General features: G+C 49.3%; 1 protein-coding gene across 3 annotated transcripts in view; it reads left to right on the top strand.

The window, feature by feature from the left end:
- Window positions 1-23619, top strand: part of PPP1R13L (protein phosphatase 1 regulatory subunit 13 like) — a 228261-nt gene that overhangs the window by 15830 nt on the left and 188812 nt on the right. For 2 of the 3 annotated variants that reach the window (XR_014009747.1, XM_081200253.1), the window contains exons 2-7: window positions 2527-2603; window positions 10184-10302; window positions 17496-17626; window positions 18331-18901; window positions 20301-20399; window positions 21911-22008. Coding sequence is in view for 2 of the 3 variants with exons in the window: in XM_081200253.1 (XP_081056379.1) it covers window positions 10248-10302; window positions 17496-17626; window positions 18331-18901; window positions 20301-20399; window positions 21911-22008 (954 nt within the window). In the remaining variant the exon portion in view is untranslated. The remainder of the gene's footprint in view (window positions 1-2526; window positions 2604-10183; window positions 10303-17495; window positions 17627-18330; window positions 18902-20300; window positions 20400-21910; window positions 22009-23619) is intronic. The other variant, XM_081200254.1, reaches the window with a different exon arrangement.

Genomic DNA, 23619 nt, shown 5'->3' on the forward strand with positions numbered 1-23619 from the left:
TTCAAATATATAAAAGGATGTCACATGGAGGAGGGAGAAAGGTTGTTTTCTGCTGCTCCAGAGAAGAGGACACGGAGCAATGGATCCAAACTACAAGAAAGAAGATTCCACCTAAACATTAGGAAGAACTTCCTGACAGTAAGAGCTGTTTGACAGTGGAATTTGCTGCCAAGGAGTGTGGTGGAGTCTCCTACTTTGGAGGTCTTTAAGCAGAGGCTTGACAATCATATGTCAGGAGTGCTCTGATGGTGTTTCCTGCTTGGCAGGGGGTTGGACTCAATGGCCCTTGTGGTCTCTTCCAACTCTAGGATTCTATGATTCTAAGACTTGAGAGCCGCTGTGCCCAAAAAAGGCAACTAGACATTTGGCAACTAGCTTATATATCTGAATTTCTAACACTGCCCTCATTCCATTCATTATCTTCATAATATGGGCCATTATCTGTCGGGCGAGAGCTGTGGATCGACGACACCTTCGTAGGTTCCTCTTCTCCATCATCCTGGCGATCGTGTTCCTCTGGAGACCCTCGGCCATCAACCACAGAGATTTGGACCAGAATCCATCAAGTTCTCTGTTGCAAGCGCTACCATGGGCCGGTGCAGAAGATCTGGTCGGAAGCAGAGGACCTGGGAAGGCTGCCGAGCGCAGGATAAATGTTGGCTGGGAGGAAAGTCACCTTCCCATCGCAATAACAGCCTCGCACAACTGAACTGGAGTGAAGGCATCGCAGCCAGGATCCCTCGTGGAAGATGTTTCAGTTAAGAAACCCCCATTGTTCTTCCCGAACACTGAGGTCCAGCACCGAGGGCCTTCTGGCGGTTCCCTCCCTGCGAGAAGCCAAGCTACAGGGAACCAGGCAGAGGGCCTTCTCAGTGGTGGCGCCCGCCCTGTGGAACGCCCTCCCACCAGATGTCAAAGAGAAGAACAACTATCAGACTTTTAGAAGACATCTGAAGGCAGACCTGTTGAGGGAAGCTTTTAATGTTTGGTGCATTCCTGTACAGTGGTGCCTCGCAAGACGAAAAGAATCCGTTCTGTGATTCTCTTCGTCTAGCGGTTTTTTCGTCTTGCGGAGCAAGCCCATTGAAGGATTAGCGGATTAGCGCTATTAGCGGCTTTTAGCGGCTTATCTGCTGATCGGATCAGCTGATAAGCGGCTTAGCGGCTTAGGAAAAAGGGGGGGGAGGGGAAAAAACCAGCAGGAACTCGCAAGACATTGTCGTCTTGCAAAGCAAGCCCATAGGAAATTTGTTTTGCGAAGCACCTCCAAAACGGAAAACTCTTTCGTCTAGCGAGTTTTCCGTCTTGCGAGGCATTCGTCTTGCGGGGCACCACTGTATTTTAATATTTTGTTGGAAGCCGCCCAGAGTGGCTAGGGAAGCCCAGCCAGATGGGCGGGGTATAAATAATAAATTATTATTACTATATTATTATAATGCTCTTCATCACCTTTTCTCTCTCTAACATGTGGAACGAGTAACGCCTCCCTCTAAATTTGCTGAGGCTGCTTTGGGTCCCTTCCATCTTCCGTTCTGTGGACATGACCAAACCAGCGAAGACGTGGCTGAGACAGGAGTGCAAACCGGCTCGGAATGTCGACTTGGGAGAGCACATTTTTGCTTGGAGTTCTGTCCTGCTGTGCGATGCTCAAAATCCTGATGCAAGGCCTTGACACATCGCTCCTGGCCGTTGCAGCTTGCCTGCGACTCACTTCCATAAAGCAGCGTGCTCAATGCACAAGTCTGGCAGGCCTTAGATGTTAGCATCACATTCTCCCACACCCTTTCGGAGAGGCGAGCCTTGCCAATATGCATATCCAGCACAGCGTCAATGGAGAATTTCCTGGTTATGGTACAGCCCAAGCAGGCAGGATCCCAAAGGATATGCTGTACGAACAGCTGGCTTCAGGCACCAGGCCTGTTGGCAGACCAATTTTACAAAGATGTCTGTAAACAGGACATGAAGGCCTTTGGGAGTGGCTAATGGCTTGGCTTGAGGGACATGGGTTGCGCTGTGGGTTAAACCACAGAGCCTAGGACTTGCCGATCAGAAGGTCGGTGGTTCAATCCCCGCGACGGGGTGAGCTCCCGTTGCTCAGTCCCTGCTCCTGCCAACCTAGCAGTTCGAAAGCAAGTCCAAGTAGATAAATAGGTACCGCTCTGGCGGAAAGGTAAACGGCGTTTCCGTGCGCTGCTCTGGTTCGCCAGAAGCGGCTTAGTCATGCTGGCTACATGACCTGGAAGCTGTACGCCGGCTCCCTCGGCCAATAAAGCGAGATGAGTGTCGCAACCCCAGAGTCAGCCATGACTGGACCTAATGGTCAGGGGTCCCTTTACCTTTACCTTTAATGGCTTGGCTTCTCTGCATCCCGGGTGGAGGAAAGGAACCCCAATTTCCTTCTTTTAAACTGCAACAAAAATTGGGGAAGAGAAGGGGCAGCCTGGCCTAGATTGCATGCTGTTTTGCCTTGCAATCCCCTACGAAAAGTATAATTAAAGGAATAATTCATTTCCCCCTCTCTTTTAGCTGCCGATTACAGAGGAGAAAATGAGCTCCTAGGAGAGGTCAGGGTTGTGCCTCCAGCTCTGTCCTCAGGGCTTAAGGTGAGCTCAGGGGTCAGATCTACATACAACCTGTTTGTTTTTCCGTGAGGGAGGCAAAGGCGCCACCAGGGAGGAACGTCCTCTGAGCATGTGCAGAATACCGTCTCCTTCTCATTGAAGGGTGGAATATTCAGGGCAGGATCAAAGGAAGAAAGAGCTTTTCATGCGTCGTTAAACTACGGAACTCCCTGCCACAGGAGGCAGCGATGGCCGCCAACTCGGATGGGTTTAAAAGAGTAGTGGATAGTTTCGCGGAGGAGGGGGCTACCGAGGGCTCCTAGCCAGAGGCGACCATTCTTCTGAATACCAGCTGGAAACCACAGGAGGAGAGAGTTGGTCTGTGTTCGAATCCTGCTGACGTTGGGGCATCTGGTTGGCCACTGTGAGAGCAGGATGCTGGCTTAGATGGGCCATTGGTCTGATCCAGTACGCTATCTGGAGAACTCTAGTTTTTCTTTAAAAAACAATAATGTTTGGTTTTTCAAATTAAAATTTTACAAAGATATATCAAACATAAATCATAAAAACAAGATTCCAAGGAATCTTCCATTCTCTCCTTTGTGGGTCCTGTTATTAATCATTTCCTTTGGCATCTTTTACATCTCTATTATGTCCAGAATTCACCCTTAAACTACAAGTGATACTCCAATCCTACTAACGATTTTAACTGTTTGCAATGGTCTTTAAGATAAGTTACAAATTTCCCCCATTCCTTATTGAAATTTTGGTCTTCCTGATTTCTGATTCTTGCGGTCATCTTAATAATAATAATAATAATGATAATGATAATAATAATAATAATAATAATAATTTATTTGTACCCCGCCCATCTGGCTGGGTTTCCCCAGCCACTCTGGGCGGCTTCCAACAAAGATTAAAAGGTACATCAAAATGTCACACGTTAAAAACGTAGTCATTTCAGCATAGTCCACCTGACATTCTCCTCTGGTAGGGACCTTGTGTTTTTCCATCTCTTTCCAGCAGACTATTCTTAGTTTTTTATGAGATTGGGATGCCGGACTAATGGGCCCCCATTGGCCTGACCGGCACCCAGCAACACTTGTTATGTTCTTACGTCATGTTCTTATTGTGCAACCGACGCCCTCGTGTTTGGGACCCTACGAGGCCTCTAAAATCGGTGGTTTGTCATTTCCAGACTGGTTTGGCAGGTGTGCAGGATGCGATCTGCCTTGGGAAATGGGGTGTCCCTTTTATTGTTGGTGGTGCTGGGGGTGGAGGAACTGCGAGAGAGGTTTAGGGCTGGCTCCGTCCTTGCCTGAACTGGTTCCCTGGGCATTACAAAATGGATTTGGCACTCTGCCCGGGGAATCTCTCCTCCTAGACAAAGGGCTCTCTTTTGTAGAGAACAATGCTTTGCAGGCAGAATTGGGCTGCCAGATTCCTTCCTGATTAAGGATGGCCTCTTGGGAGAAATCTGGCTGCACCCCGTCTCCCAGATCCCCAAATTTTTTTTTGTTTTTTTAATTAATATTTTATTAAGTTTTATCAATAAAGTAATTCAGAAAAAAGTACAAAAACAGAAAAATACAAAATCACAAAATACAAAAATACCAACATTAAACACAAAAGAAAAAAGAAACCACATAAAAACAAAACTCCCTTTTTAAAAAAAAATTCTCATCTTTAGTTAACTTATTCTCCTGACTTCCTCACGCCTCCCTTTTTTGTATCCCTTCTTCAAAATTTGGTTCAGCAAATTCATATCCAAATTAATTTATCTATTATCAATCCCATCTTACATTTTACCTTGTTGCTAGAACCCCTTCAGTTCATTTCAACGTCATCAGCATTCAAAAGTTTTACAATGTTTCTGTAAATAAATTTTAAATTTCCTCCAATCTTCTTCCACGAGCTCTTCTCCCTGGTCTCGGATTCTGCCAGTCCAATTTTGTCCTTTACTTATATATCTATGTTAACGGAAAAATCCGAGGGCTCCCTTGGACAAAAAACAAAGACACCAACCAGGATTACTTGGAGCAAAACAGCAGCCTGTAGGCTTGGCCTTTATTGAACTGTTGCAACAGGGTATTCCCTTCACTTGCAGGAGAGAGGAAAGACCCAGAAAAATGGTGTGCAAGCCCTTATAAAGACTTTTGAAATTCCCATCCTCTAGATCAAGACCACCCCCAGAAACATCATGCACACATCACAGAAGGGGTGTAACTTAAGACCACCCCCCAGATACATCACACCTACATCACAGAAAAGGCGGTCTAAAACAGAAATTTTAATACTGTTTTTTTCTCCTGTTGTTGTTTATCTCCTGTCTGGCAAGTTACTTGATTGGATTTCCTGGGTAGCCTGGCCAGACTTTTGTAATGATAAATACTTAGTTCCTGGGCCAGGTCACAGGCTCACACCCTATTCAAAACACAGACATACAGTGGTGCCCCGCAAGACGACTGCCTCGCAAGACGGAAAACTCGCTAGACGAAAGAGTTTTCCGTTTTGGAGGTGCTTCGCAAAACGAATCTCCTATGGGCTTGCTTCGCAAGACGAAAATGTCTTGCGAGTTCCTGCGGGTTTTTCCCCCTCCCCCCCTTTTCTAAGCCGCTAAGCCGCATATCAGCTGATCCGATAAGCCGATAAACCGCTAATAGCGCTAATCCGCTAATCCGTCAATGGGCTTGCTTCGCAAGACGAAAAAACCGCTAGACGAAGAGAATCACAGAACGGATTCTTTTCGTCTTGCGAGGCACCACTGTACCCTTAAGACAGGATTTGTGAAGGAAAAGACAATGGGGAGGCTTTTGCATTTTGACCTTGCAGAGAAAAGATTTGGTCAGTTTAGGAATCAAAATGGTTCCAGGTTGGCCTTCCTGCGCTGATCTATGTATGTGCTTGGTTGGTACACTTATGAACATTACCATGTATTTAAGACCATAAAATTCCTATCACATCTATTAAATTGACGTTGTACCGGCCTTCATCCAAAGCCCTCAGGGCACTTCGCAGCACGAAATACGGAACAAAAACCACAAAGTACACAATAAAAACAAGAACAGGAACAAAACAGTAACCCTGCCTCGCCGCAAACACATTTAAAAGTTTCTTCCGTGAGGGCAAATTAGATCAGGCATGTAAATTGGTCTAAATATATTTCCTCCACGTGTTTTTGTAAACAACAGCTGCTGCCTAATTTATTTATTTATGTATTGCTTTTACATCCCACTTTTTCCTCTCCTCCAAAGAGCTCAAAGTGGCAGGTACGTGAGGATTCGAACCCAGCTCTCTCCCTGGTCCCAGCCCAGTGCCTCGACTGGTGCAATTAGGTGGTTAGCTTTAAACTTGACTGATCTGATCACGCACTGAATAAATGTTTGCATGTTTGCGTGCTGTAATATCTCCGCAAATGTGCCTCTGAGCAACTTCTGCTGTGTTCAAAGGGACTTGCGGCCTTGCAGGTGTGTTTAGAGTTGTGGAGCTTAAACAGTGTTCAAAAATACAACATTGTAACCTTAAATATAACAATAAAAAGGATAAAATGTTCAAATGTTAATAAAGGTACCTTCTGCATACCTCAGCCAATTTAAACTACCGTATTTTTCGCTCTATAAGACGCACCAGACCACAAGACGCACCTAGTTTTTGGAGGAGGAAAACAATAAAAAAATATTCTGAATCTCAGAAGCCAGAACAGCAAGAGGGATCACTGCGCAGTGAAAGCAGCAGTCCCTCTTGCTGTTCTGGCTTCTGGAATAGCTGCGCAGCCTGCATTCGCTCCATAATACGCACACAAATCTCCCCTTACTTTTTAGGAGGGAAAAAGTGAGTCCTATAGAGCAAAAAATACGGTATACCATGCCCTCTTTGAAGACCCAAATGAGACAACAGATAAGTTAATATTCTGCATTAGGTTATTGCATTTTAATATTCTGTTGGAAGCCGCCCAGAGTGGCTGGGGAAACCCAGCCAGATGAGCAGGGTAAAAAAATTTATTATTATTATTATTATTATTATTATTATTATTATTAACCATACTCACGAGTTCAGTGGGGTTTTGTGACTTGTCCATGGATTTGAGTGGGTCTACTCTGTGGTTTAACCCACAGTGGTGCTGTGGGTTAAACCACAGAGCCTAGGACTTGCCAATCAGAAGGTTGGCGGTTCGAATCCCCACCACGGGGTGAGCTCCCGTTGCTCGGTCCCTGCTCCTGCCAACCTAGCAGTTCGAAAGCATGTCAAAGTGCTATTAGATAAATAGGTACCGCTCCGGCAGGAAGGTAAACGGCGTTTCCGTGCGCTGCTCTGGTTCGCCAGAAGCGGTTTAGTCCTGCTGGCCACATGACCCGGAAGCTGTACGCCGGCTCCCTCGGCCAATAAAGCGAGGTGAGCGCCGCAACCACAGAGTCGGCCACGACTGGACCTAATTGTCAGTAGTCCCTTTACCGTTACTTTCTCTGAGTATGACTTTGGTGGCTATCACCCAATATTTTTTAAAAACGGAAGCTTTTGCTTTTAATTGTTTTTAGAAGAGCATATTGTTTTAATTCATTTTTTTTAAAAAAATAATTCCATTAATCCCCCCTAGTTTTTCTTCTGGCAACTGGCGATGTTATTTCTTCTGTTCTACTTCTGATGTTTGCTTGATGGCTTTAAACGCAGCCAGCGCATGAAAAGTGCGCGTGGAGTTGAGAAAAAGATGTGCCATTTGCTTAAGGATTAACTTAAGGATATTGAGTGGTGAGATTCCTTTGCATGTTTGCTTTCGCATTGTCCCCTGCTGTTGGTTTACGGACAGCCCAGAGTTTTATAGAAACTTGTTCCCTGCCCTGAGGGTCTTACATTGAGGCAGGAGCGAAAGGAAAGAGTTGTCAACCGGCAGTGTGGGAGAAGCCATGGTGATGATAACGGAGGATTTTGCTTCACAATTCTTAGTTCAAGGAATGGGAAGTTGTGGGAAGTGGTTGACTCTCCCCAATTACAGTGGTGCCCCGCGAGACGAAAAACTCGCAAGACGAAAGGTTTTTTCGTTTTCGAGTTGCTTCGCAAGACGAATTTCCCTATGGGCTTGCTTCGCAAAACGAAGCTTGCCCCGCAATCTCCGGGGACAGAGGGGAAGGCTCGCGGCCATTCCCCTCTCTCCCCGGACCCCTTTTGAACCAAGGGGCGGCAAGGGGGAGAAGCGATCTTCTCCCCTCCGCCCCTTGCTTCAAAAGAGGGGACAGAGGGGAAGGCGCGCGGCCATTCCCCTCTGTCCCCGGACGGTCTCCATAGGAACGCATTGATTGATTTTCAATGCATTCCTATGGGAAACCGTGCTTCGCAAGACGAAAAACTCGCAAGAAGAAAAAACTTGCGGAACAAATTAATTTCGTCTTGCGAGGCACCACTGTACTCAGATAGGAGCATACGACCATAAGAAGAGCCTGGGTCCTGGATCAGGCCAGGGGCCCATCTGGTCCAGACTCCTGTTCTCACAGACGCCAACCTTTATGGGAAACTCACTCTTCCACTTTCCAGCAACTTGAATTCAGAAGCATCGCTGCCTCCGGGACGGACCAAATATTTAAAGTTTTTACAAATGTTATGCCTGAATGTAACCTTTCGACTTGACGGCTCAGGGAAGATACCTAGCTTTATGAATTGGTAGAAAATCCATACTTTAACCGACTCTCCTCATTCCAGCGCCATTTTAACCCAACTCTGACCCACGAGATTAGGGCCCTGCAGGACTTGATCTCCTTCCGCCGGGCCTGTAAGACAGAGCTATTCCGCCTGGCATTCAATTTGAATTAGCCTGATCCTCTACAGTCATACCTCGGGTTACAGACGCTTCAGGTTGCGTTTTTTTGGGTTACGGACCGCCGGGTTACTTCTGGCAGTTGCGCATGCACAGGAGTGCTAAATCGTGCTTTGCGCATGTGCAGAATCGGACAATTGCAACCTGCGCGTGCGCAGACACGGGTTGCGAACGCTGCAGGTTGTGAATGTGCATCCCATACAGATCACGTTCGCAACCTGAGCGTCCACTGTATTCCCTTTTCCCTTTCCTCTTCTATGAAGAAACCCTTTCTGGAACTCCACATTTAAATTCTTCTTTGGTCTCCTTGCTGGCCCTAGTAGGACCTCCCAAAAATGACCCCTTAATTTTTGAATTTTATTGATATTGATGCTGTATTTTATTTTGTCTTTTATGCTGTTTTATGCTCTTTTTAAGCTGCATTTTAATCAGTGTTTTATATTTGCTGTTAGCCGCCCTGAGCATGGTTTTTAAACCGGGAAGGGCGAGGTATAAATAAAATTTTAATATTATTATAAAGAAAGGTGAATTTGGGCTCCACCTCCCTCCATGAACCAAAAAGCAAGAAGTCACGCAGGGCATCCCACCATAATTCCCCAAGCGTGAGAGCACATACACGACCCCCCATCCAGGGAGTGACCGGGGGGCAACACTGGACATACGCAGAGGCAGTTGAGCAAGTCAGGTGTTCTGAAAGCCCATCTCCAGACCAGTTCTGAGGGCAAGGAGATGTCAAGAGCTTTATTGTTCTTTCGGTGATGGTGTTGGGAAAGGGGTCTGATCAAGTGACCTAATGTTGAACTTGTGTAACCCTTATGTACCCCTCCCCATTTGTGACATGCTAGTGACGTAGTGAAGGGACGTGGGTGGTGCTGTGGTCTAAACCAGTGGGCCTATGGCTTGCCGATCAGAAGGTCGGCGGTTTGAATCCCCGCGACGGTGTGAGCTCCCGTTGCTCGGTCCCTGCTCCTGCCCACCTAGCACGTCAAAGTGCAAGTAGATAAATAGGTACCACTCCAGCGGGAAGGTAAACGGCGTTTCCATGCGCTGCTCTGGTTCGCCAGAAGCGGCTTAGTCATGCTGGCCACATGACCTGGAAGCTGTCTGCAGACAAACGCCGGCTCCCTCGGCCTATAGAGTGAGATGAGTGCCGCAACCCCAGAGTTGTCCACAACTGGACCTAACGGTCAGGGGTACCTTTACTTTTTAGTGATGTAGTGATGATGTTATCAGTGATGCTGCTTGAAGCATATTCTGTGGGGAAGAGAGAAGTTTTAAAAGAGGCTGTCACCCCGTGTTCGGTGTTCTTACTCCTGTGGGGATCCTCAGGATTTTTGCATTGGGTCACCCCAAATTCACTATCAGATCACATAGCATGTCCATGGCTACAGCCTGCACCAAAAAAACCACGCATCCCCTGTTTTGTGGGGCTGCAATGGCGCAAAAATGTGGTTATCCACATGGATTCTCAAAACACACTATCAAATCACATGTTTGTGGCCACAGCATGAACCGCCAAAATCATACACCCACTGCTTCATACAGATTTTTTTTTCTTGTTTTCCTCCTCTAAAAACTAGGTGCGTCTTATGGTCGGGTGCTTCTTATGGAGCAAAAAATACGGTGTAAGCGGTTGACTGGCAAGGCTGGCTTCTCAGTTTGCTGCAAAACATCCCTGGGAAGAGAGGGGTGGAGAGTGTCGGTGGGACAGGGGGTGGGCTGGGGCGGGCCAGGGGGGGTGGGAAAGCTGGGGTGCTCTTTTAGCAGGTGGCCCGTGTCCACACACACCAACCATGGAGTTGCTCCATCTTCCTAGGTCCCTGCGACGCTTGGGGTGCTGGTGGCCGACAGGATCGGGACCCCGATTGGCAGCTGGCATTATGGCGAGCGAAGACATCACCAGTGCGCAGGATCTCTTGGACCTCAGCTTCAAGTGTGAGTGAGGGGAGCTCACCAGCAGATTTCCAGGTTGCCTTGGGGAAGAAATTACCCTAGAAAAGATTATTCACCTGTTGTCCTGTGAGCAGGGAATTGCAGCTCTGCCAGAGGAATGGGGGGGGGTCTCCTAACAACCCTCAACGCCCTTAAGAAACTATAACTCCCAGGATTCTTTGAAGGAAGCCAAGTGGTATCATAGAGCAACAATTTCCAGAGTTGTAAACTGTCAATCCCACTTCCCTAGGAGCTCTGGGAAAAGCAGCGTGGCGGGAATATGCACCTCCCTCAACGAACTACAACTCCCAGGATTTGGGGTGGGGAGAAGCCGTGACCGTTTAAAGTGCTACCAGAGTGCTTTAAATGTTTGGCATGAATGTAGTTCTAGAAGGGACCAAGAGTCTGGCTCAGTACATTCTAAACCCGCTGTTGGCGAAAACGATTGGGATAAAAGTTTGGTACCGTATTTTTCGCTTTATAGGACGCACTTCCCCCCTCCAAAAATTAAGGGGAAATGTGTGCGTGTCCTATGGAGCGAATGCAGGCTCCTCGGCTTCAGCGATAGCAACACGAAGCCTCTGAAGCACAGAGGGAGCGCTCCCTCCGCGCTCCAGAGGCTTCGCGTTGCTTTCGCTGAAGCCTGGAGAGTGAGGGGGTCAGTGCGCACTGACCCCTCTCGATCTCCAGGCTTCAGGGATAGCCGCCTGAAGCCTTCGGAGCGCAACGCGAGTTCCCGCTGCGTTCCGGAGGTTTCAGGTTCCTTTTGCTGAAGCCGGGAGAGTCAGCGGGAACTGCGCTGCGCTCTGAAGGCTTCAGGGATCTTTGAGGCTGGCGGTGGGGGAAAGCAGCTCTTCCCCCCACCGCCAGCCCCACAAGCTCGGGGAGCGCTGAGCAGAGAGGGGGGGGAATTTTTCTCTCTCTTGTTCTCCCCCTCTAAAACAAGGTGCGTCCTGTGGTCGGGTGCGTCCTATAGAGCGGAAAATACGGTAAATTATGCTGAGGATAAACAAATAAGGCCGGAAGCAGCTAGGTCTGCCTTTTGTCTCCTGCATTTTTGGTGTTCCTGGTTTGGCTGCTATGCTTTGGAACATGAAGAGAGCAGGGTTTGGCTGTTTTCTCTGACCGAAGTGTGAGGGTGTTGGGTATCGTCCTGAGCCTTTGAAAAGCGTCTCTGGCTCCCAAACGTGTTACGTGAGCGGTTGCAAACTGGGCCTTTCCGCGGGGCGATTATGCAATCTGCCTTTGGGGCTACGGCGGGCTTTGCTGAGCCCGCCCCAGGAATGTCAAAAGAGGCTGCAGGCCGAAGACTTTGCGTTGCTCATCTCCGCTTTGAAATGCCCAACTAATTTCAAAGGGAGAAAACGACCGGATAGCAATAATAATAATCGTAATAAACACTCTCCAATGCGTATGTTGCTTTGCAAAGTAGCAGAGGAGAGTGTCCTACTCCCCCCCCCCCGGGACTTTTGCAACCTAAGATTTGACACGGGAGGCAGGCAGTAGACAAGCAGATTCCTTAATCTGTCCTGGTTGCCCAAATCAAGACACAAACACTAGATCTCCACTCAAGCAAACAGGAATGCCAGAGAGGGAGAGAGGAACAGAAGACACGGCTTTTCTGCTCCAATTAGCTCAGTATGGGCAGTTCTTTTGTCAACAGAGACAAATGTCAGGTTCTGCTTAGGCAGGAAGAACCAGGCGCACAAATTTAGGATGGGGACACCTGACCCGACAGCAATACGTGTGAAAAGGATCTAGGGGTCTTAGTGGACCACAAACTAAACATCTGAAGGAGCGTCTCCACCTCCATCATCCAGCCCGGACACGGAGGTCCATTGCCGAGGGCCTTCTGGTGGTTCCCTCCCTGCGAGAAGGCAAGTTACAGGGAACCAGGCAGAGGGCCTTCTCGGTGGTGGCACCCGCCCTGTGGAACACCCTCCCACCAGATGTCAAAGAGATAAACAAATTACCAGACTTTTAGAAGACATCTGAAGGCAGCCCTGTTTAGGGAAGCTTTTATTCTTATTTTTACAATACAACTTTATTAAATAAATAAATAAATTAAAATAATAGAAGACATCTGAAGGCAGCCCTGTTGAGGGAAGCTTCTAATGTTTGATGCATTACTGTATTTTAATATTTTGTTGGAAGCCGCCCAGAGTGGAACCCAGCCAGATGGGTGGGGTATAAATAAATTATTATTATTATTATTATTATTATTATTATTATTATTATTATTATTATTAGAGTCAACAGTGTGATGCAGCAGCAAGAAAAGCTAATGCTATTCTAGGCTGCATCAACAGAAGTCCATAGTCCAGGCATAGTCCCACTCTATTCTGCCTTGGTCAGGCCACACCTGGAATACTGTGTCCAATTCTGGTCACCACAATTTAAGAAGAATATCGACAAGCCAGGAAACCCCAAGCAGGCACAAAAAGAGCTCTCTGCCTTGCTTTCTGGGCAAGATCGTCTCTGCACGCTAGGGATGCTTGCAGCAAATCTCACACAAACTCGGACGGCCCCACAGGATCTCACAAAAGCATCCCAGAGCTGGTGCATTGAGCACGCCTTAGAATCATAGAATCCTAGAGTTGGAAGAGACCACAAGGGCCATCGAGTCCAACCCCCTGCCAAGCAGGAAACCCCATCAGAGCACTCCTGACATATGGTTGTCAAGCCTCTGCTTAAAGACCTCCAAAGTAGGAGACTCCACCACACTCCTTGGCAGCAAATTCTTCCTAATGTTTAGGTGGAATCTTCTTTCTTGTAGTTTGGATCCATTGCTCCGTGTCCGCTTCTCTGGAGCAGCAGAAAACCACCTTTCTCCCTCCTCTATGTGACATCCTTTTATATATTTGAACATGGCTATCATATCACCCCTTAACCTCCTCTTCTCCAGGCTAAACATGCCCAGCTCCCTTAGCCGTTCCTCATAAGGCATCGTTTCCAGGCCTTTGACCATTTTGGTTGCCCTCCTCTGGACACGTTCCAGTTTGTCAGTGTCCTTCTTGAACTGTGGTGCCCAGAACTGGACACAGTACTCCAGGTGAGGTCTGACCAGAGCAAAATACAGTGGCACTATTACTTCCCTTGATCTAGATGCTATACTCCTATTGATGCAGCCCAGAATTGCATTGGCTTTTTTAGCTGCCGCGTCACACTGTTGGCTCATGTCAAGTTTGTGGTCAACCAAGACTCCTAGATCCTTTTCACATGTACTGCTCTCAAGCCAGGTGTCACCCATCTTGTATTTGTGCCTCTCATTTTTTTTGCCCAAGTGCACGCAAGGCAGAGAGCTTCAACCCTCTTTCTGCCCCAGCAAACCTGAAGCAGACCTGGCGCAAAAAGAGCTTTCGAACTCCCTGCCTTGCTCAGATGCAACTTGGGCAGTTTCAGCCCCCTTGCCTGCTACCGCGTACAGTTGGAACCGCGCAAGTTAAAAGAGCGTGAGGTTATTATTATTATTTATTAAATTTATATAGAACTCTTTTTCAGTGGGACGCGGGTGGCACTGTGGGTAAAACCTCGGCGCCTAGGACTTGCCAATCGTCAGGTCGGCGGTTCGAATCCCCGCAGCGGGGTGCGCTCCCGTTGCTCGGTCCCAGCGTCTGCCAATCTAGCAGTTCGAAAGCACCCCCGGGTGCAAGTAGATAAATAGGGACCGCTTACTGTCAGGAAGGTAAACGGCGTTTCCGTGTGCTGCGCTGGCTCGCCAGATGCAGCTTGTCACGCTGGCCACGTGACCCGGAAGTGTCTTCGGGCAGTGCTGGCCCCTGGCCTCTTAAGCGAGATGGGCACGCAACCCCAGAGTCGGACACGACTGGCCCATACGGGTAGGGGTACCTTTACCTTTAGAACCCTTTTTCACAAGTTCTCAGGGAGCTACGCAGGATAAAAAATATATAAAACAACAAAACAATACCCCCCAGAAACACATTGAAAAGGCAGTAGAATGTTAGCCTTATAAAACCCAAAAATACAAAATAGCATACAAAAGGTAAAGGGACCCCTGACCATTAGGTCCAGTCGCGGACGACTCTGGGGTTGCGGCGCTCATCTCGCTTTATTGGCCAAGGCAGCCAGCGTACAGCTTCTGGGTCATGTGGCCAGCATGAATATGCCGCTTCTGGTGAACCAGAGCAGCGCACGGAATGCCGCTTACCTTCCCGCCAGAGTGGTACCTATTTATCTGCTTGCACTTTGAGGTGCTTTCGAGCTGCTAGGTTGGCAGGAGCAGGGACTGAGCAACGGGAGCTCACCCCATCACGGGGATTCGAACCGCTGACCTTCTGATCGGCAAGTCCTAGGCTCTGTGGTTTAACCCACAGCGCGAACAATTTAAAAATACAAAAGTGTGTATGTAAGCCACTTTGCTCAGGCTCTGCCATGAAAAGTGACTCAGAAATGTTTTTAAAACACACACACACACACATTCAATATTGCATCACCTGCTGGCGTGTGTTGCTCTATGGGAGCAAACGCCTGCCCTTTTTAATTTTAATTTTCTTCACTTGGCAACTGGCCCGGCATTTCATAGCCGCGAGCAAAGCGGGGCTCTTCCCCGGGACGTCCTGGGCTTGTCTTGACATTCCTGCGGCATTTTCGGCCGAACCCTTTGTAGCCTGCTGAGCTGCCCAGGAGGCAGGTGGCGTAATGGCCCCGTGGCAAGCGGGTGAGGAAACAAGGAGGGCTGGGCCCGCACTGCAGGGCCAGCATGTCTTTGTGAGCGGGTGCCAGGCTTAATCCTGCCCCATGGGCCTCCCTTCCCTTGGGGGTGCTGTAGACAGCTTTCCGGGAAAAATGGGTGGCACCTGCTAGGAATTTTGCAGCCTGGTGGCTGAGGAGTCTTTCTGTGTGTATCTGCTTGGATCTCGTATGCTACAGGGCCGTAAAGTGCCAAGCCCCCCCGGCAGCTAAAAAAACACATTGGAGAGAAATCTGGTTTCCCCAGATCCTTAGCGGAACTATTTATTGGTTTATTACATAGTCGTCCCACCTTCTAGCTCAAAGGTGATCACACAGCTCCCTCCCTTCCCGTTTTGTCCTCACACAACAACCCTGCGAGGGAGGTGAGGATGGCCCAAGGGGACACCCAGTGCGCATCATGCAAACGAGCGGGAATTCGAACCCAGGCCTTTGCCATACCCTACTCCGGTAATCCAGATCCATTTAAACAGAAATCCTAAATAGCATCCTGGTAGGCTGTCCAGTGGGATGCGGGTGGCGCTGTGGGTTAAACAACAGAGCCCGGGACTTGCTGATCAGAAGGTCGACAGTTCGAATCCCCTCTGCCAGGGTGAGCTCCCGTTGTTCAGTCCCTGCTCCTGCCAACCTAGCAGTTCGAAAGCACGACAAAGTGCAAGTAGATAAATAGGCACCACTCTGGCGGGAAGGTAAACGGCGTTTCCGTGCGCTGCTCTGGTTCGCCAGAAGCGGATTAGTCACGCTGGCCACATGACCCGGAAGCTGGACGCCGGCTCCCTCGGCCAATAAAGCGAGATGAGCACCGCAACCCCAGAGTCGGTCACGACTGGACCTAATGGTCAGGGGTCCCTTTACCTTTACCTAGGCTGTCCAGTATTTTGTGTTCGCGTTTTCTGTTTGTTCCACCCACATGTCAGGGCCAAAATTCTTGCAAAAAAAGGGAATACGGTAGATCGTAGAATCATATAATTATATAATAATTTATTATTTATACCCCGCCCATCTGGCTGAGTTTCCCCAGCCACTCTGGGTGGCTCCCAATCAAGTGTTTAAAAAAATACAGTATTAAATATTATAAATTTCCCTAAACAGGGCTACCTTCAGATGTTTTTTAAAGATAAGATAGCTGCTTATTTCCTTGACATCTGATGGGAGGGCGTTCCACAGGGCGGGAGCCACTACTGAGAAGGCCCTCTGCTTGGTTCCCTGTAACCTCACTCCTCGCAGGGAGGGAACCGCCAGAAGGCCCTCTGAGCTGGACCTCAGTGTCCAGGCAGAACAATGGGGGTGGAGACGCTCCTTCAGGTATACTGGGCCTTTGAGGCCGTTTAGGGCTTGAAAGGTCAGCACCAACACTTTGAATTGTGCTCGGAAACGTACTGGGAGCCAATACAGATCTCTCAGGACTGGTCCTGGCGGCCGCTCCCAGTCACCAGTCTAGCTGCCGCATTCTGGATTCATTGCAGTTTCCGGGTCACCTTCAAAGGTAGCCCCACGTAGAGCGCCTTACAGTAGTCCAAGCGTGCACTAGAGCATGCACCACTCTGGCGAGACAGTCTGCGGACAGGGAGGGTCTCATCCTGCGTACCAGATGGAGCAGGTAAACAGCTGCCCTGGACACAGAATTGACCTGTGCCTCCATGGACAGCTGGGAGTCCAAAATGACTCCCAGGCTGCGCTCCTGGTCCTTCAGGGGCTAAGTTACCCCATTCAGGACCAGCCAATCCTCCACACCAGCCCACCTCCAGTCCCCCCAAAACAGTCCTTCTGTCTTGTCAGGATTCAGCCTCAATCTGCTAGCTGCCATCCATCCTCCAACCACCTCCAGACACTCACACAGGACCTTCACCGCCTTCACTGGTTCAGATTTAAAAGAGAGGTAGAGCTGGGTGTCATCTGCATAGAATTATAAGGGCCCACAAGTGTTATCTAGTGCAACCCCTTGCAATGTGGGAATATTTTGCCCCACGTAGGGCACGAACCCACAACCCAGAGTCTCGTTATCTATCAATTGGTGCTCTCCTTCCTGGGGCAGTAGCAGGGAGCGCTTGGGGGGGGGGCCTGAGGGCCGCAATCCCTTCTGGGGGCCGCATGTGAATGTTAGGCGGGGCCAAATGGACAAAAGCAACACCTGTGGATTTTCTGCCTTGCCCAGTAGGCTAGGCTCTCTACATGCACTCACATCATCTCAGCAGGGCTGGCTGGTGGGGGGGGAGGGCGGCTAAGGAGAGGTCCAAGGGCCAGTCAGAGAGCTGTGTCTGGCCCTCGGGGGTGAGGGGCATCTTGGACCACTGCTAGCCCTGCTCTGAACATCTCTGGGTCCAGGCATCCTTCGGGAACCCAGTGTTTTGGTCCCTTCGCTTTAAAAATGATAGAGGTTTAGAGTCGGGGGGACACCCCAGAGGTCATCTAGCCCAACCCGCTTCCCAGGCAGAGACCTGCCTCTCCTCTCCCTCTCTTACCCTCCTCTCTTGCATTCCCCACAGCTCTGGCCTCGAAGCACATGGACCTGAAGCAGTTGGAACTGGACACGGCGGTGGCCAAAGTGGATGAGCTCTCCAAGCAACTGGAGTCCCTCTGGACAGAGAACCCAGCCCAGCCTCTCGGGCAGCTGAAGGTGCGGGGGCAGCAACGGAGCCTTGGGGGGGGCATTCCTGGAACCAGCATCCATCCAATAAACATTAGATGATCCCCAGGGCTAGCTGGCTAAATTAGTCCTATTTGGGCCAGCGTGGAGACCAGGGGAGAATTAGCTGTGGGATCCCAGAGCGGGTAATCTTCATAAAAAGGGGAGGGGGACGGAAGGAAGGGGAATAAAAGATCAGGCTAAGTTCAAGTTGAAAGCCAGGCGGAATAGCTCTGTCTTACAGGCCCTGCGGAAGGAGGTTAAATCCTGAAGGGCCCTGGTCTCATGGGACAGAGCATTCCACCAGACTGGAGCCACCACTGAGAAGGCCCTGGCCCTGGTGGAGGATAGTCTGACTTCCTTAGGGCCCGGGACCTCTAAACTGTGGTTATTCGTGGACCTTAAGGTCCTCTGCAAAGCCGAGTGATAGCTTGTGACTGCATGATAGAATTAATGCATTGAAAGAATTCTTGCTGGCACATCATTTCATGAACATTACAACAAAATACAGCGGCCTCTTCTGGATGCTATTGCAAATATCTTCAAGAGAAGCCAGTTGTTGGGGAATTGGAGGTGGGGAGACACCAAACAGGGTCCCCACAAGCAGCCTTGTGGGGAAAGCTTGCTTGCCAACCAAGTCCCGCAACCCTGGCCTGTGGAGTCACCCCCCAATCTCCTTTCTCTGTTTCTGGCAGGCTATGGAGAGATTCAGCACCAGCCCATCCCACGAGCTGCTGGGCAGGATGAGTCCCATCGCCCCCTCCCCACTGCCGCTCTTCCCCCGCAAGAGCCTGTCGACGGAGACCACGGAGAGCGCCCACTACTCCTTTGGGGAAACGGCGCCGGGATTCGCACACAGCTCCACCTACGGCTCGCCGTCCCCCAGCCAGCTCCTCGCACCCAGATCCCCGCTGGGCCGCCCCACCTCGCCGCGGCCGTCCCTCTTCCTCCAGCCGGAGGTGGACCGGGCACTGCCGCCCCCCAGGCCTAAGGTGCTGCCTGTACCCTACGAGACGGCGCCCAGCCCCACGGCCTCTCCGCGCTCCCTCCGGCCCAGCCTCTCCCTGGAGCGCCAGTATGACTACAAGACCTATGGCGGGCCACTGGGGCGAGCCAGCTCCCCACGGATGCCCACAGAAGGAGCTGCGCCCCAGTCCTTCTTCCCGGACCGGGTGCCGTCGCCACGGCCGCCTCTGCCGCCGCCGTACGAGAGCCATAGCCTGTACCCATCGCCACCCAGCACTTTTGCACCTTTCCGGTCTCAAGGTAAAGGTCAGGCGAGGACTGAGGGGGGGGCGGTCTGGTGTAGGGGGCATTTTTGAGGCGGGGTGGGACTGCTAGCCTTTGGGTCATGAGCCCATCAGTTTCGTCAAGTTGATGAAAGAATTAATTGGATTTTGGATAAGTGTGCAATTCGAATTCTGTTGTGTTATCAGCCTTGGCGGGTCATGCGAATTGCTTTCTGAATGTGGCTTCTTTATAATAAAGGGTAGGTTCTAATAAAGGGTAGGTTATAATAAATAATATAATATAATAAATATAATATAATATAATATAATGTAATGTAATATAATATAGTATAGTATAGTATAGTATAGTATAGTATAGTATAGTATAGTATAGTATAGTATAGTATAATATAATATAATATAATATAATATAATATAATATAATATAATATAATAAAAGTGGTACCTCGGGTTACATACGCTTCAGGTTACATACGATTCAGGTTATAGACTCCGCTAACCCAGAAATAGTGCTTCAGGTTAGGAACTTTGCTTCAGGATGAGAACAGAAATCGTGCGGCGGCAGCGGGAGGCCCCATTAGCTAAAGTGGTGCTTCAGGTTAAGAACAGTTTCAGGTTAAGTACAGACCTCTGGAACGAATTAAGTACTTAACCAGAGGTACCACTGTATAATAATATAATATAATATAATATAATATAATATAATATAATATAATATAATATAATATAATATAATATAATATAATATAATAATAATAATAAAGGGTAGGTTCTTTGAGCTGCCCTGAGGCCTCTGGGTAAAGGGCAGTATATACGGTAGATTCTAATAAATAATAATAATAATGATGATGATGATGATGATGATGATGATAATAATTTATTTATTATTTATTATTTATACACTGCCCATCTGGCTGGGTTTCCCCACTCTGGCCGGCTTCCAACGGAATATTAAAATACAATAACCTATTAAACATTAAAAGCTTCCCTAAACAGGGCTGCCTACAGATGTCTTCTAAAAGTCTGGTAGTTGTTGTTCTCTTTGACATCTGGTGGGAGGGCGTTCCACAGGATGGGTGCCACCACCGAGAAGGCCCTCTGCCTGGTTCCCTGTAACTTGGCTTCTCGCAGTGAGGGAACCACCGGAAGGCCCTTGGAGCTGGACCTCAGTGTCTGGGCAGAACAATGGGGGTGGAGACGCTCCTTCAGGTATAATAATAATAATAATAATAATAGGTAAGTGCCCCCTATTGGGATGAGCTCAAGGCGGCAATGGCTTGAAAAGCTTTGGGAACAGCTGGGCTGGAAGGTCTGGAAAGACGGGGTGAGACAGAGGTTCTGGGCCAAGGGATGGCAACGGCGTATCCCCATAGAAAGGTCCTCTGGTGGATCTCTGAAGATCTCTCTCTCTGCAGATGACCTTGTGATCCGGAGGAGGGTGCAGAAAGGGTGGAACGAATCTGACTTGGACGTGGCGTATGAGAAGAAGGCGACCCACCCAGTTGGTTATGAGCGTGAGTGTCGGCCGGGGTCTCTGGAAGGCGGAGAGGAAGAGATGTCTTGATGCATCAGTCGGCGGGCAGGCGGAAGGCAAAGTGGGGGGGGGCATGGAAAGGGCTTCACCCCGGGGCATCATAGTGGGGCAGCCTGGCTGCTGGGGCATCTGCAGGGCCGGATTAAGGCCTTTAGAGACCCCCCCATATATATCTAATTGAAAATATAGGCAATAATAAACCGTCAAATAAAATTTTAATTTTTGAGATTCAATAAAACTTACACTAGGGATGCGGGTGGCGCTGTGGGTTAAACCACAGAGCCTAGGACTTGCCAATCAGAAGGCTGGTGGTTCGAATCCCCACAACAGGGTGAGCTCCCGTTGCTCGGTCCCTGCTCCTGCCAACCTAGCAGTTCGAAAGCACATCAAAGTGCAAGTAGATAAATAGGTACCGCTCCGGCGGGAAGGTAAACTGCATTTCTGTGCACTGCTCTGGTTTGCCAGAAGCGGCTTAGTCATGCTGGCCACATGACACGGAAAAACTGTCTGCGGACAAACGCCGGCTCCCTCAGCCACTACAGTGAGATGAGCACTGCAACCCCAGAGTTGGCCACGACTGGACCTAATGGTCAGGGGTCCCTTTACCTTTACCTACAGTAAGGTGGAAAACAATGCCTAGGACCCACATACCTACAGGACCGTCTCTCCTGGTATGCCCTGCGGAGGACCTTAAGGTCCACAAATAACAACACTTTGGAGGTCCCAAGCCTCAAGGAGGTTGGATTGGTCTCAAGTAGGGCCAGGGCCTTTTCAGTACTGGCCCCGACTTGGTGGAACGCTCTGTCACAAGAGACTAGGGCCCTGTGGGACTTGACATCTTTCCGCAGAGCGTGCAAGACGGAGCTGTTCCGCCTGGCCTTTGGTTTGGACTCAGTCTGACCCTTATATTTCTCTCCCCTTATGTTTTTGATCTATGGGCTATTATTAAAATGAGGCTGCATTTTAAATTGTATTTTTAACCTGTATTTTAAATTGTGTGTGTGTCCCCCCCAATTATGTTTTTATTGTAATTTTACTGGTGTTAGCCGCCCTGAGCCTGGCTCTGGCTGGGGAGGGCGGGGTATAAATAAAAATTTATTATTATTATTATTATTATTATTATTATTATTATTATTATTATTATTACTTCCACTTTCTTTACATTTGCAAAAAAACATTTCTCCTATTTTTTCTCATTGCAAAGTCTTTTGATCAGAACCTCAAAACCAATCTCACGTGACACATCTCCTCCTATACTTGCCTTGTCACATTAGTTGTTTTGCTGGGATTTCTAATAGACTTCAGCTGAGAAAAGGAATGCTCAGCTGAACCATTTCAGACCATTAATGGTAAAAATCTGGCAATGGGGAATTTCTGTGGTTGCCCCCCCTTTCCTCGATGCCCTAAGTAAGTGCTTATTTTGCTTAATGGTTTATCCAGCACTGAGCATCCCATCCCCAATCAGTCTCTCTTTCTTCACCCCCCGTCCAGGAGGAGACGCCCACATGGGGCTCCGTCAGAGCCCGGCAGGCGTCCCGCTGTCTCCTTGGAGGGAATCGAGTTTAGACGGGGGCATCGGGCCAAGCAAGGTAAGTTTGGGCCTGCGCGGCTCCCCTTTGGGTCTGTGGCATAGCTGTCAACTTGCAGATTTGAAAATAAGGGACCAGCAGCCTCGAAAATAAGGGATCAGCAGCCAAAACAAGGGATTTTCAGAGCACAGCTATGTTCAACTTCTGAGCCCCTCCGAGCCAAAGGCAGAAAGCCCAGCCAGCAGCCAAAGGAAGCTTCAAGCGATGGTTCCCACAGCGCAGCAACCCGGCAAAGGGGATGCAGCAAGGAAAACCACGTCACCTCTCCGCTGGGAAGCGCTGAGCAAAGGCGAGTCCCCAGGCAACGTGGCCGATTTGATTGGCACAAGGCATGCAAGCTCCACCCCCCAGTCGTTCTTAGACTCCTTATTGGGTGAGCAACGCTGCCAAGCAACACAGTTGGAGCCTCCCTCCTCCCTGGGTGGCAGGGAGGGAGGGAGGGAGAGGAGCTGCTTCCTTTGAAACCCGGGAAATTTAAGGGACATCATCAATAAGGGACAGCAGCTGGACACGGCGCTGGGATAAGGGACTTTCCCGCCAAATAAGGGACGGTTGACAGCTATGGTCTGTGGGGTTTACTCATTTCACGTATATCCCACCTTTTTCCCCTTTCTTGTTCTCCTCCTCATTTAAATCTCCACGACAACCCTGCGAGGTAGCTTAGGCTGGCCCAAGGTCACCCAGGGAGCTTCATGGCTGAGCGGAAATTCGAACCCCGGTCTCTCCCAGGTCCTAGTCCAGCGCTCTAACCACTACACAACACTGGAGTACTGTGTCCAGTTCTGGGCACCACAGTTCAAGAAGGACACTGACAAACTGGAACGTGTCCAGAGGAGGGCAACCAAAATGGTCAAAGGCCTGGAAACGATGCCTTATGAGGAACGGCTAAGGGAGCTGGGCATGTTTAGCCTGGAGAAGAGGAGGTTAAGGGGTGATGTGATAGCCATGTTCAAATATATAAAAGGATGTCACATAGAGGAGGGAGAAAGGTTGTTTTCTGCTGCTCCAGAGAAGCGGACACGGAGCAATGGATCCAAACGACAAGAAAGAAGATTCCACCTAAACATTAGGAAGAACTTCCTGACAGTAAGAGCTGTTTGACAGTGGAATTTGCTGCCAAGGAGTGTGGTGGAGTCTCCTACTTTGGAGGTCTTTCAGCAGAGGCTTGACAACCATATGTCAGGAGTGCTCTGATGGTGTTTCCTGCTTGGCAGGGGGTTGGACTCGATGGCCCTTGTGGTCTCTTCCAACTCTAGGATTCTATGATTCTATGACTAACTCTCAAGGAAGACTTTCCAGGGGAGGGCGCTCATTGGGAACCCTGCAACTAATGGCGGGTTGAAATCTTGGGCGATGGTGACAAATTAAAGTAAGGGGAGGTAACCTCAGGGGCATTCGCCCTTTAGGACACACTTTTCCCCCTCCAAAAATGAAGGGGAAATGTGTGTGCGTCCTATGGGGCGAATGCAGGCTTTCGCTGAAGCCTGGAGAGTCAGAGGGGTCGGTGCGCACCGACCCCTCTCGCTCTCCAGGCTTCAGGAAACTATCCGCAAGCCTTGGGAGCCCGGCGCGACTTCCCACCGGGCTCCCAAGGCTTGCGGACAGCAGCCT

Source organism: Podarcis bocagei, assembly GCF_964188305.1.
Source record: "Podarcis bocagei genome assembly, chromosome: 7".
Lineage (NCBI taxonomy): Eukaryota > Metazoa > Chordata > Lepidosauria > Squamata > Lacertidae > Podarcis > Podarcis bocagei.